The following is a 13,801-nucleotide window of genomic DNA, read 5'->3' as shown; positions in this document are numbered from 1 at the left end:
AACTAGAGAAGTAAAATCGGCAGAGCGCGGACTCTCTCTTCTGAAGTCTGGAAAAGAGGGCATTTTCCCTTTCGGCTATTTGTATGCTTGTAACTTGTAATCGTTCCTGAGGAGTTAGAAGCATCTGCCTGGTACAGAGAGCAGGAGTGTCTACTAGTGCTTAAAAAAACCACAAAAACCAAAACTCGGGAAGCGACAATGAACGCAAATTCTCTGCTGTGAGAACCAGGACTTGCTTCTGAGTTGATCTCTCTGGATCTCGCTGATTTTGAAGGGTTTTTTTTTTTTTTTTTTAATACCGAAGCTCCCCCACCCGTCGCAGGGCGTTTGCGGTACCGGGGGTTGGCGGGGAAGGGCCGGGCCGGGGCTCCGCTTACCGAGCAGCCGTCCTGCCGGCGGTGAGCGCTGCACCCACCGCCGCGGGCGTGAGGCCAGTGGGACAGAAACCCAAAATACCCCTCGGAAAGGCTGAGCGGCCTGGAGGTGGCGGCGTTTGCCCCCCTCCCCCTCAGGCAGCCGTTACTTTGCGGTCAGCCCCGCAGGGCCCGTCCCTCACCCGAGCGAACTACAGCCCCCAGCAGGCCCCGCGGCGGCGGCCGCCTTTATCTACCTGCCGAGCGCAGGTAGCCCGCGGCGGCGCGGTGCATGCTGGAGCTCGTAGTCCCGGCGGAGAGGAGAGCAGTGCGCGGAGCGGAGCCGAGGCGGGCAGCATGGACAAGCTCAAGCGAGTGCTGAGGGGGCAGGACGCGGAAGAGCCGAGCGGCCTGGCTGAGGTAACGGCCCGTTCCCCTTTCACCTGGCTCCCTTCCCGCGGCAGCTGCGCGCGGGGGCTCGGTTGGCGGGTGACGGTTGGCGGGTGACGGTTGGCGGGTGACGGTTGGCGGGTGACGGTTGGCGGGTGACGGTTGGCGGGGCCGCCAGCGGCGTGTCGAGGTGCCGGGCGCGGGTGGGCCCTCGTCGGGGCGGGCCTGCCCGCCTGGGCCTCGCGTTGGGCCTCGCTGCCCGGGGCGGTGCGGTGCGGGGGCCGCTGGTGAAGGCGGTTGGCCTGCAGCCGGTCTCCGGGTGTTTAATCCGAAGTGAAAAGGCCGCCGTGTTTTGCCCCGCGAGCAGGCGTTTGCCCCTCGGCGCCGCCTCGCTGCTGTCCTGCCGGCTCGCAGCAGAGGCGCTCCCCGGCACACGACGCCTTGCTCTGCAGGAAGTCCTCACCGCTTGGTAACTGAGCTTTCTGCTAGCAGCAGGGGCTCGTCCTAAAGGCTTGAAAAAAACTGTTGAGGTTCTCCTCGGATTAGAACCGAGTCTAGTGTCTTAGAGGAAGCTTACTACTCGATACGGGGCAAGATTGCATTCCGTAAATAACTTGTGTTTTATTCCCTGTTTGTAGGTGATTGATGCAACTTCATTAAGTTGGGGCACCAGAGTTAAAGGCTTCGTTGCTTGTTTTGCAATAGGATGCCTGTGCTCTGTCTTGGTAAGGACTGCTTGCTAGAAGACAGCTGTGTGCTGTCTCCTGTTTTTGAGTCTCTGCAGACATCTGACTCAGTTCCACAGCTGGATGACATGTGTTTATTCCTATGAAGAATACCAATAAACACAACTGCTGTTTTTGTGGTTCTGTGCTTTGGACTTAAGTTTTCCTTATGCTTCTTTTGTGCTGTGATGCTGCTTGGATATATTTCATTTGCAATACAAAAATACTTTGTTATGTCCCTCTTTAGGGTAGTTGTCTGCTATGGATACCAAAGAAAGGACTGATTCTCTTTGCAGTGTTTTACACATTGGGGAATATTGCATCTATTGGGAGGTAACAATTTTATTTATGACGCTTACCTAATAAAGGCAGGAAATTGGAGTAGAATGATAGGTGAAGGTGCATGAGTAGCAGAAACTGTTGTATTTGTGTGAGAACGTTTGCTTATGTAGATTGTTCTCCTGTTGCTAAATTTCAAAGATTCCAGTACTAGCTTCAAATGGTAGTAATTTTGTTTATTGTTATTAGCCAATGCATTCAAGGTTAAAGTTACTCAGCAGTAAAAAGAATCACACTTGTGCTTTAAACCTTGAGGTTATTTCCTTCTTCCCCAGGGATAAAAGTAATTCTTTGTCAGTTTGTATTCTGTAATGGTCTGTGTTTTTTGGTGAGTGTCTGGGGCAGTCAGTCAGGGTGGACCTGTCTGATAAGCTTTCATGTCCTTTGTAAAGGTTCCTGAAACACAGCCACACTGACTTCATGAAAGACATAACTTTGTAAGCTAAGGAAGGTTAACAGGGAGTTAGAAAGCACAAAGAATGGAACTGGAAATAGTACAGTAGCTAGACATGAGATAAAAATAGCACCTCACATAAAACTTTCACCTTACAAAACCTATGCAATATTAGTCACCAGTCCTTTAAAGGAGGGATGCAAATCTGGTGAGGGGTCAGAGAACAGGTGCGGGCCTGAAAACAGTCCTTTATGTGGAGAGACAGATGCACATTGCCTACAATCCATGCAGAGTCTGTGAGGCTGGTGTTTTGAATTGCAGGTTAAACAAGCATCTGTTAGGAATGATCTAGCTGATCTTGACCTATGCTAGCCTTACAGCTCTGCTTTACTTACGCTGATTGTAAGTTAACAAATGTGAATAAAGATATGGGATAAATAGCTTAGGTAAAGAAGAGCAGGAAGGAACATTGTACGTTCTGTTTCTTTTGTTACTATGCAGAATTTTTTTACCATAACAACACAGTATATTGGTGAACTACATGACAGCAGACAATTTAACGAAATAAACCTCTTTAATCAGGAATTTAATTTCACTTATGCCTCTAGATCTTCTGTGTTCATCTTGTTTTCCTTTTTGCAGCACCGCTTTCCTCATGGGACCAATGCGACAACTGAAAAAGATGTTTGAGTATACTCGTTTGATTGCTACTGTTGTTATGCTAGTGAGTATCAAAAGAATCCCTCTTAGTTAGTGTGCGCTAACCTTTCTATTGTAAATTCCTTTCATGGACTTCGATACAACTAAATTTTAATATATTGTTTTTAAAAAAAAAATCCAGTACATCTGCTGTAGTAACAATATGTGTTGCACCAGAAAGGCAGCTTCCTGTTATGAAAGACTGAGTCGAAGCCAGGTTAATATGCTACACGAATGTTAAGGATCTGTGGTTTGTGTGCATGAATCATGCACATAGTTTCAGTGTGCTTGAAGTTGTGTTGCTGTCATACTTTCATCTTTCTTAAAAGATGATGATAGGCAGGAAACTTTAGGGTTTAAAAAAAAGTAAAATGGAAGCTGTTAGAAATAGCCTGCTTTGCATCACTTTGTCTTCTTATCTTCTACTGGGTTTCCTTTAAGGAGCTATGTAGGTATTTTCACCTTGATTAAAATACTAATTTTATGACAAAGCAACTGAGGAATTTCTTTGCCCCAGTCATCTTGCTTTAAAGATATAAAAGACGCTTTAGTTGTCTGTTAGCTTTGGGTTTTGAAACTCATATGACAAAACAAAATTGCAAGTTCAACATGCAACTCTAGTCAGCCTTTGGAATTACTTTGTCCCCAGAAGATGGGGAATGTGGATGCCCTCTACTGGGGTGTGTGTGGAAATAGCTGAAAACTTTGACTCATTCCTATTTAAAAGTGCATTGTGTGTGGTTTTTTCCTCCCCTGTCTCTCTTTTTTGTTCTTTTTGTCTCTGCTCTTACATTCCTGCATTTTTCTCTTGGAAAGCTTGAAATTCTGGAAGGTGGTTTAGCATGTTAAAAACTGCCTTTTCATTTTCAATGTAAATGTCTTCAGAGCATTCATTTGGTATCAGCCCTTCCTTTTTTTCTTTTTCAAAAATATAAAGAGGCTTCAGGCAACTGATACGGCTTAAGAAAATGTACCGTGTATGCTCTTAGATAATGCAGCATGCAAAGGGTCCTGTGTGGTGGTGTGTGTGGCCTTCCCCCCCTCCCCCTTAAAGTACGCATTTAAAAATGTCTGTAGCCAGGAGTGTCCCTGAAACATCACTCACTGGAATAAATAAAGCCAGTTCTTGGATGATGTAGTACGTAGAAAATCATCACCTTAAAACTCCTGGAAAAACTAAATTTAGTATCAATAATCAGGTTGAGGTTAAGCATATGATTTCTTTAGCAATGAAAATGATATTTACTTGCGCATATAGATAATACTTTTCTGCTTGGGTAAGAAAATAAAAAGTTAGTATACATTGTAATTTCGGTTAGCACCACAATACATGGCACATTGGGAGGCTGAGTTAGACATTCATGAGGGACAGTCAAATACCAGCATCTGTTGTAGCTTAATAAACTGGCAGGTCTTAAATTGAAGATGAAAACGTGCATTGAAAGGAGGCTCCTGTTAAAAGTGAATGTTAGACGGTGACCTATTAGCTTTCAAGATTTTAGTTCAGTGAAGACACAGTGCAACTTTAAGTGCGAATTTGAATTGCTGTGTTGGACTTTGTTAAACAAGACAGCTATTAAGCAGTAGCTAAGTGTACTTGATAGTGTATTAAACTGGGAAGTGTTACTTATTTAAAAAAAAAAAAAGCATAGTGTATACATATGACATCAAGAAGTGTGTGGGAAGAAGTAGGAACCTACTGATGTTGCAAAAGAGCTGTAGGAACCTCCTGCTTTTTCTTCCTTTTTAGTTGTGAGCTTACTTTCTGGAAATATCAGGCTGATGTTTCACTAATTCACTTCAGAAATGAAGTAGCTAGCCCATTTTTAAGTAAGGGGAACTCTTTGGAAGAATTATGGAAACAGACTACATATTTCACAATTTACCCCTCTCTGAAGGAACCCATTAGAATGTCACGATATCTATTTAAAAAAAAAAAAAGGAGAGTTTCTATATTTAATGAAATTCTGTTCTCTTCTAGTTGTGCCTCATACTAACACTGTGCTCTGCTTTCTGGGTGAGTACTTGAGTCCTGGGTGTGTATATAACTGGAATATATTTTAAAAATAACTCTTACATAGTTGCCTCCTTGTCTGCTTGTGTTTTTCATGTTTTTTTTTTTTCTTTTTCTTCCTTTCAGTGGCACAATGCAGGATTGGCACTCCTTTTCTGCATCTTACAGTTTTTTGCCCTGGCATGGTAGGTGGCTTCCTTCCCCCAACTCCATTTTCTGTTATACCTAACCTCAGTTGCTGAATTGTCAGAGGATTTTGACCTTATGTGAATTAAAAGGAAGGAGAATTTTCTACCTCACTGTTCTAAATATGCGCCTATAAAGAGCTGACATGTTCTTGCTCTTTGCTCTCTCATTCCACTTCAGTGAGCCTGGAGGGGAAACTTATGGCTCTGTTTTGAGAGAAATTCCTTTGATTATGTTTAATTTCTGTGAGCTTGAGGTAAAACTTCCTTCCCCCTCCCTTTTTTTTTTTAATCAATTTGCTGCTTATTCTTTGGTATTCCTCTTTGGACCCTCCTGAGTTTGTCATGTTAAATGACCCAGGTGTACCAGTTAAACTAAATATCAGTTTTCTTCAAGTTATCATATAATTTGTATAATGTCTGAGAAGTACAGAAACTGCTTAAAAAAAAAAAGTCCAACCAGCCCTCAAGACTAATTTTGCCGGCCATAGGCATTGGAGCATGAAGAGTATTGGGGGCAAGAGAGCTGTGTTTTAAAATACTTCCACAGTGTGCCCCATGACTTTGCCATACTGTTTCACAACCTGGCTGGGCTAGGATGACTTGCAAGGATATCCATGCCTTTGGTTCACAAACTCAAAACTCCATTATATTGTGCATTTTGCAATTATATCTTTAGAGGAACAGAGGGTTTTTCCTCTTGTATGTGACTCTAATGTAATCTGACATAAGCAGTAACTTTTAATATGTTCCTTCTTAGGTACAGCATTTCCTTCATACCGTTTGCAAGGTAAGCCTCCTTCTCCCCTCCCTCTTACCTTTTGTCATCTTAGGGTTTAATGATAGAGAAGATTAGTTATAGGAGTGTTTTAATGTATGAGCTTAAAACACCACCCTAGAAAAAATTTCTAGGGGGAGGAAACTGGTGTAGTTGGAGCTGAAAATGGGATTAAGCATCTTCTTGAGTGGGAGAACACGATTTAAATGTACCAAAATGAGAAGAGTTCCTATTAAAATATGCAATTGCACTGACCATACACTAAACTTAAGGCTTGTCTTTGGAATACCTGTATATATCCAAAATGCTACTAGATAAGTATATTCTTCTGTGTACCTCCTCCCTCAACTTACCAGAGTATTCCTCTAATGCTTGAGCAAGCAATTTTCTGTCCCACTTAATCAGCCTCGCTCCTTCTCATTCCAGCCCTTCAGGACAGGTGTAATTTTCACTGCCGCTGGGCTGGTGGAAGATGAGCAGACCTGCCTGTCTTTAGTCTGTTCATATAGTTGCACAAACTGTAAGCGCAATTAATGCATGGCCACCAAGAGTGTCAATGGTATGATAGTTGCATGGAATGAGTCTCATCAAGTGGTGTAACTGAGATGACTCTCTTGTGTTTTTTCTTTTTCTCCCCCTCATAGGGATGCTGTGAAGAAATGTTTTTCTGTCTGTCTGACCTAACAGGAATACTGGATGCTTCACAAAGTTCTCGGAAGTATAGTAGAACTATGTTAAGATCACTGTGTATGTGTTTTCCTACTTCTGTTTTAAATGCGTGCCTTTCAGCTTATTGTTGGAGGTTCCTTGTCTTAAATCCAGTATGTGCAGTTACTTGTTTTTGTAAGCAATGATGCCTGTAGGACAGGGTGCTCATGTGATTTAAATGAAGTTCAGTCTGGCAGAAGAACTGGGCAGAACTTGTTATAATAATTCATATGTAAAATCATGCACTTGTTTGGTTTTGCAAAATTAGCACTGAAAGTGATGTATGAAGTCTGTAAAGCAGAGTCCTTGATTCTGGGACTAAACCAGTTTGGAGGATCTGGTCTTCAAGAAAGGAAATCAGTTGGCAACTGATTTCCTACTGAGAACTTTTCTTATTCTTTGCACTGTTTACCTTGGATAGTGGAATACTGCTGTTCTGCCCTTTTTCTGCCTCTCTTACAAAATCTTAGGTTTATGATGCTGCTACAAGGTTCATTTCTAAATGGAAAGACTGTTTTGGAGTGAGTACTTATGAAATGTAGGCTTCTTCAATGAAGTATTTCACTTCTTGGTTTAGACTGACTGTTTCCTTAAAATTCACGAAAGGGACACTTCATCTGCAAAAACTTGTTCCCGGGGGAAAGCACTTGCAAACTAAGGTAAATAGAAACTTTCTAGCTGCCAGCAACCTGAGTTCTTTGTCTTGCCTACAACTACAGTAGTATGTTATCAGGCAAGAAACAGTAGTATGTTATCAGATGAAGTGAGGTGCCTCTCTTCTTCCCCAGCTGTTAGTATAGGAGAATTGCAAAACTGAGGACTTAATAGGTAAGCTAAGCAAGAATTTGGGTCTCTTGTCAGAGGACAAACTTGTTGCTGATAAGGTGGAAGTGATAAAGTGTTAAGTCAGCAGAGCATTGGGTAGGGACAAGACATCCTTTTGAATTTATGAATAAGCTAAAACTCCAACATGTCTTTTTTGTAAATGGCTTCAATTTTGTTTCTCCTAAAGCTCTCAAACACGCTAGTGCATTTCTCCTTCTAGGAGAAAGGACAGCTTGCTATGGGCTGCCTTAGCAAAGAAAGCATGTAACAGTCCAGGTGCCAGCTCCAGACAAATGCTGAACGTGCCTCCCAATTAGGATTATTTCATACAGCCAAATTTCAAGGCCAACTTTGTATTATTTTATTCTTCTGAGCTATGTATAATTATTTACCCCTTCTCCCCCCCCCCCCCCACGCAAACCACTGCGAAGGTTAATTGTGTGGTCTCTGAGCTCAGATTCCTACTTCTGCTATGTGGGATACTGATTAACCTCCTAACAAACTCTGTCTCGCTGAAACCACTGGCTATGAAAATGGCTATCCTGTGGACTCTGTATATAAGCTGATGTCTCTCTTCCCACATCTACCTAGAGGTCTGTCACTTAATGCATTGTATTTACATGGCAAGCATATCCCTAACTTGCAGCACAAAGAAATTTTTAACCTAACAAGTCTGGATCTACTTAGCAATAAAGTATAAGCCCACAGTGAAAACAAATAATTCTGTGGCTTCCAGAAAGTTACTAGAAACTAAGTTAATTCAAAACCTTAAATTTAAAGTGTCCTTCTGTTAACTTAAAGTACAGTACATCCCACTGTCAGGAACCTCTAGGGGAAAAAACTTTCTTTTGAAGTTGTTATGAAAGGGGACTTTAACAGGCTTTCTCTGGATTTCAGCTGGCTGATTGCTCTTACAAAGCCGTTTAGAACAAAAAAATGCATTCCTGAAAATGTGGCACCACTATATTTGGAAGAATCAGTTATACAGAATGCTGTTCCTCAAGTGCTCTATTCTGGTGCTTTTATTTCCTAGGAACTGGAAGTTAGTATCAAGATAACTAGGTTGAAAATTACTTTCCTTGAAAGAAAGAACTGGTTTAAGGCTCAGGAGAAACTGGGAACTAAAGAATATTGATGCTTCCTATTTCTTGGCTCTGATGTAAGACAAGTCCCTAAACTCTGTCTGTCCCTTCTAACAAGGAGTTGGTTGAAAACCTGTTTTGTTTTTGTTTGGTTGGTTCCCCCCCCCCCCCCATGGTTAAAGGACCCTATGTTAGTCCTATTAGGTCTCTGATAAGGTTTACAGAACTCTTGTATAAAGGCAACTAAAAATGCGTTTCTAATGCCTTTCACATTCCAGTATTTGCTTAGTTTTAGTATCTCTGGATGTTCCCTGCAAACTTCAAGTGTAGCATAAAATATTTCTCCTGTCCTTCTCCAGGAAAGTGCTGTTAACCTGGATAATTATTCCAGGTTCATCAGCAGTCAGCAAAATGGAATTTAACTCATGGGGTTCGCTTTCCTCCCTTCAGAAGGAGTAAAACTTTTATTGCTTATTTCTTGACCAGCTGGTGCAGGGTTGTGATACCCTGTGGTACGTGACTCTAGCAGTTCTCCAGCAAGAACACTGGAATTGTGTATGCTGAATGTAAATTTTCCAACAAGCATACTAGCTACCTGGAAGCTTTTATCTGAGTGTTGTGAGCATGACCACTTAGAAGTTGAAAATTTAGGCTCTGGAACCACTTAGCTCACTGCCAGTAGATATTGGGTAAACTTGCCATCTGTGGTATGGATGTTTTTTTTCTTCCTTACCCTTTTTAAATCTAGAATTCCAGCTCTACAACCTTTGATTCAATAAAAGAGAAGAGCAAAATTTTATCTGACGTTGTAGCACCTGTGGCTAAGTAATAGTACCTTTAAGGGAAGGGAAATCCAAGGGAGACAACAAAGACATAAGTGATCACCAGAGTGCCATTGGGGTTTGTTACCCTTTGGTGTTGCAGTCTGTTATTGTGAAGGTCAACTGGTAGGATAGACTCACCGTGTTCTTGCCAGTATGTGGGGGAAAAACACTCAGGGTTTGTCACTTCATCTACAAGTGGTTTTGATTAAAATAACTCTTCTCTGTCAGAACAAAAGCTTTCAGATTCTTACCCACTTGCCAGTAGTTGTGCTCAGGTTATTGCCAAGTTTGACAGCAAAAGATTCTTATGTGTTGTTTAAATACTTAATATATTGTAGTACATACTGAATCAAGGAATAAACTAGTATATAAATATTCCCTCTTGCCCAGTTTCAATCTGAACTAGATTAAACTAAAAAGGCACAAATTTTCTTATCACTAAAACTTCTTCATGTTAACCTAAGCTGATGATATCAAGACTTATCTGCTTGACAGGACATGTAGTGGGCATTTCTTGAAGCCTTCCCTAGCTTTCTGTCTTAACATCCCTCAAGGTAAAAATGTTTGTGTACGCTCTATTGCAAATACAGAAACATTTGTATTTTAGATGACCACAGACATATAGATTGCAAGGCTCCTTCCCTCATCAAATCCTTGCTCAGTTGCCTAGAGCTTGTAACTCAAGGCTGACTTTCCTAAAGAAACTTGTATGATGATGGATGCCCATGTCTGTAGGATTTTGTGCTCTACCAGAAAGTACTTTTTGAAAGCTTCCCTGTAGGTCAAATTGCTTATCTGCTTTATGATTTTTATTGCAGTACAGACAACACAACGAAGCAGCCTTAGCATACACTTACAGCATGAAATATGCATCTCTGGGATCAGGGGACTTTCCAGATCAAGTAGAAATGGAAACTGGGGAGGTGGGGTGGGGGAATCTTCTCCCAAAGTGCTGAGATGTTATGCATGAAAATGTATTTGGGGGGGGGGGGGGGGGGTTCATCACTTCCAAGTTTTGCTCTGGATGATATGATGAAGACCACTGAATACTGGTATTTCCTGAGGTGGTTCTACAGAGATGATGTGAACGATCTAATCTTGTTTTAGTATTTACAGTAATAAGATTGCTGATGAGCTATTACAAAATCCAAAGAGATTTCTGCACCAAATTAAAACTATTTTAAGAAATCATGTAAAAGAACATGTTTTAGATTCTATGTGTGGGTTTTTCTTATGCAAGTTTTGGGGGAGTCTGCAATAGGATGGCTTACTGCTAGGTGCAGGAAGATAGACCTGAGTCGATCATAACTCATGGGTAGATAGCAGCAGTCCTATGAGCAAATATGCAATCTGAAAGTCATGTTCTGACAACTGCCTTGTGGAACAGCTTGAACACTTGGAGTATATGCCCTTTTCTGCTGTGCGATAAAAGATTCAAAGAACCTCTGTTTGGCTTCTAAGAATGGTTCTTTGTCAGTGTTGATACTTCATCATATTAATGAAGGTAAGATCACTGTTGCTATTGTAGGCTCTCAAAACTGAGGAGGATGACACTTAAGCACATTTGTCTTAAATATAGATGTTTACAACCCTAGCAAATACTGACCACGTAGGATAGAAAGCACAGAAATGGTTATATTTTCTTAAAACCTTGTGCCTCACTGTCATGTGACCAAAACACTAAATTTTTCTAGCAACTGTGGAATTGTTTTGTAAAATAAAAACCAAACTCTCAGAAATTCTCAGCAATGTTTTATACTGTTAGTTGATTATTTGCTGTTGTGCTTTTTCTATGTATTTACCCTGTTTGATTTCTACTTTGATAAACATCTTTTCCTAACTTGCAACTTTCTCTGTAATGAGGTCAAATCTCTAGACTTATGAACATTCAAATTTTCAATAAAGTTGCTGTTGCATTAAATGAATTGCTTTTATGGTTAAGACAGAGGTTTTTAAATGATGCTGACTCTCCAGCTGATGCTGGAATTGCTATGGATTTGTTTAACCAAGTGGTTAAGTCTCTTCCCCGTTTCCTTAGGTGTGGACATAATATGTGCTGGCTAAAGGGAATCTTCATGTCACCATTGCTGTGCAGCTGCTTCACCCAACATAAATCTAGCTTAAATTCTTATTGGCATAGCTGCATGCACCTGGAAACTAGTTGGTACAACTAGAGTAGTTAAGGTGGGGATGTGTGGGTGTGGTTTTTTTTTTTTTTTTTTTTTTTTTTTTTTTTGCCTCAAGAGTTAACTCGCATGTGCCAGCAGATCATTGGTTTAGTCCATGATACAGAGCAAATAGTTCCTGATGCTGTTCTGTCGGCAAAGATTATAGTTATGAAGCAGTGTGCCTCTGGCTCTCTGTGGAATAAATATATCCTGAATGCAGACATACAGTGCAAGGAAAAAAAAGAGGGGAAAAAAAAAAGTAAAAAAACCCAGTGATTTGGGAATATCTTTATTAGAAATGGGATTAGACAATGATTTTAAATTACTTTGATTTTTTTTTAACTAATATCTGCTAGGTTTGTGCCTAAAAGACATCCAAGCAGTTGCTATGGGTTTATTTCTCCATGGCAATCTACAGGGCTCTGCATTGGGCCGTTCAGTATATGTTAAACTTATTCTGATTTGTAGGGCAGACCCAAAGCAGTTGCCTCTTGCCGTGGTAGTGGGACTTCTGTGCTGTGGGGAACTGAGTTTTTAGTTAGTTAATTTTTTTATTTTTTTTTAAGACTACTTCCAAGAAAGTTCCATCTCAAAGCTGATTACACTGAAATTTCTGTCCTATGGGGAACTCAAACTTTGTTTGAAATAGGAGGAACCTGTCTTTCTGTAATACAGACACCTGGTGGTTTGTGCCTTATCTTTTTGAAAAGGTTAGTGCTTATAAGGGCTGTCAGGAGATGTCATGCAAGATGTCATGCATCTTTCTCGTATCAGGACAGGTATAAGAGTGAATCTGAACCCCAAAAGGGGCAATAATTCCTTTCCTTATTTAATAATCTAGAGAGGACTGTTTTGCTTGCCTAGTTCAGCCTCCTGCATAATAAGCTGTTGAACTTTGCCACATAGTGCTTAGGTTAAATGCCTTAACGGCTAAATGCTTAGGAAAAACATGAAATCTTGATTTGGAGACTTTAAATGCTGAATTATCAGCTGCCCTCTGGGAAAGCATTTTCTGTGTATAATTTTGCTGCTTAGAAATACTTTGAAAGGGTTTATCGGGTGTGGTACAGTACCCAGTCCCTGAATCATATTTTTACATTTTGGGGTAGAGTCGTTGGCACCACATTAAAATTTGGTGGTAGACCCTTGGAAGGCTTCAGTACTCATCATGTCTATCGCTTTCCCTTCTCTCTCCACAAGGTTTGATTTGCAAGCGCGAGTCTTTTGTGGATGCAAGAAGTTCAGTGTTAGGGGCTGAGCACTTATTTATTCCTTTCCTTTCTTTTCCATTACTTGTCTTCCCTGTTGACTTCAGTGTTGGTAGCAGTATTAGTTGGGTAAGACTTGTACTTGCCCATCCATAAGGAACTGGAGACTCCTCGAAGGAGCAGCCCCCCCCCCCCCGACACTTTCTGAAGAAAGCTTCTGATGAATTAGAGAGATGGAACAGGTATATCTAAGCTGCAAATCTCTGATATTTTTAGTTAGCCTATTTGAAACCCCTGTGATCTTTCTGAGGTTCTCTTGCGGCAGCTCTAAAAAAAAGTTATTCCTGAGAGTTTGTACTTTGAAAATCTCTGCAGGAACAAGTGTGGAGTGGCACTAGTGTAGTGGAAAAATAGTATGTTGAAAGTACAGCTGGAAGACATGACTCCAATACAACTCTGAAGGGATGTCACTACTAAATATCACATGGGGTGAAAACAGCAGTACATGCCCATGAAAAAATAAGTTGTTTTCTAGTTGTGTCTAAGGGGGTATGTCAGGGCTCATACTTCTTGAAGTCAAATACTTAGACTGAGTTATTTTGCATAGTTATCTAAAAGCTTTGGCTCACACCTCCAAGTCTTGCTCTGAGTTCTTGTAAGAAGAACGTAAGGTATGTTTAGAATCTCTCTGATATTCTGGGTGTGGGGTTTTTTGTTTTGTTTTGTTTTGAGCTTAAAAAGGTAATAGTTACTTGCTCTATGGGGTAATGCCTGGTTGGAGACAGTACTGAAAATCAAGTTGGAAGAGTGAAATAGGGAAAACTATTGCTTTCTAAAGATACTTTTATATTTATCACCAGCCAAGCTAGATCAGGATTTGACAGGGGGACAGACTTTTCTTTTAAAAATGAAAAAAGCTTTCTCTGGAAAACTTTCCATGCTCTCTGAGCTGATCTCAAGAATTATCTCCCTGCCTGGTGTTATAATTGAACAGGCTGCCTGCATAACCGCTAAAAACATACCTGGTTGGAATTGCATTGACACTGCCTTCTTCCCCCCACCTTGCCCCAAACGTTAATGAAAAAACTAATCTTCTCTAAGTCTCTTAT

General features: G+C 41.0%; 1 protein-coding gene across 1 annotated transcript; it reads left to right on the top strand.

The window, feature by feature from the left end:
* The first annotated feature begins 110 nt into the window (after positions 1 to 110).
* On the top strand, positions 111 to 9,691 carry SFT2D2 (SFT2 domain containing 2). The gene is made up of 8 exons (XM_068959854.1): positions 111 to 773; positions 1,382 to 1,468; positions 1,716 to 1,801; positions 2,844 to 2,925; positions 4,882 to 4,917; positions 5,041 to 5,099; positions 5,860 to 5,889; positions 6,522 to 9,691. Exons 1-8 carry the CDS (start codon positions 711 to 713, stop codon positions 6,559 to 6,561), a joined length of 483 nt encoding a protein of 160 aa, XP_068815955.1. The 5' UTR covers positions 111 to 710; the 3' UTR covers positions 6,562 to 9,691.
* The last annotated feature ends 4,110 nt before the right edge of the window (positions 9,692 to 13,801 follow it).

Source organism: Struthio camelus, chromosome 1 (genome assembly GCF_040807025.1).
Source record: "Struthio camelus isolate bStrCam1 chromosome 1, bStrCam1.hap1, whole genome shotgun sequence".
Classification (NCBI taxonomy): Eukaryota; Metazoa; Chordata; class Aves; order Struthioniformes; family Struthionidae; genus Struthio; species Struthio camelus.
This window is presented reverse-complemented; position numbering and strand designations above follow the sequence as displayed.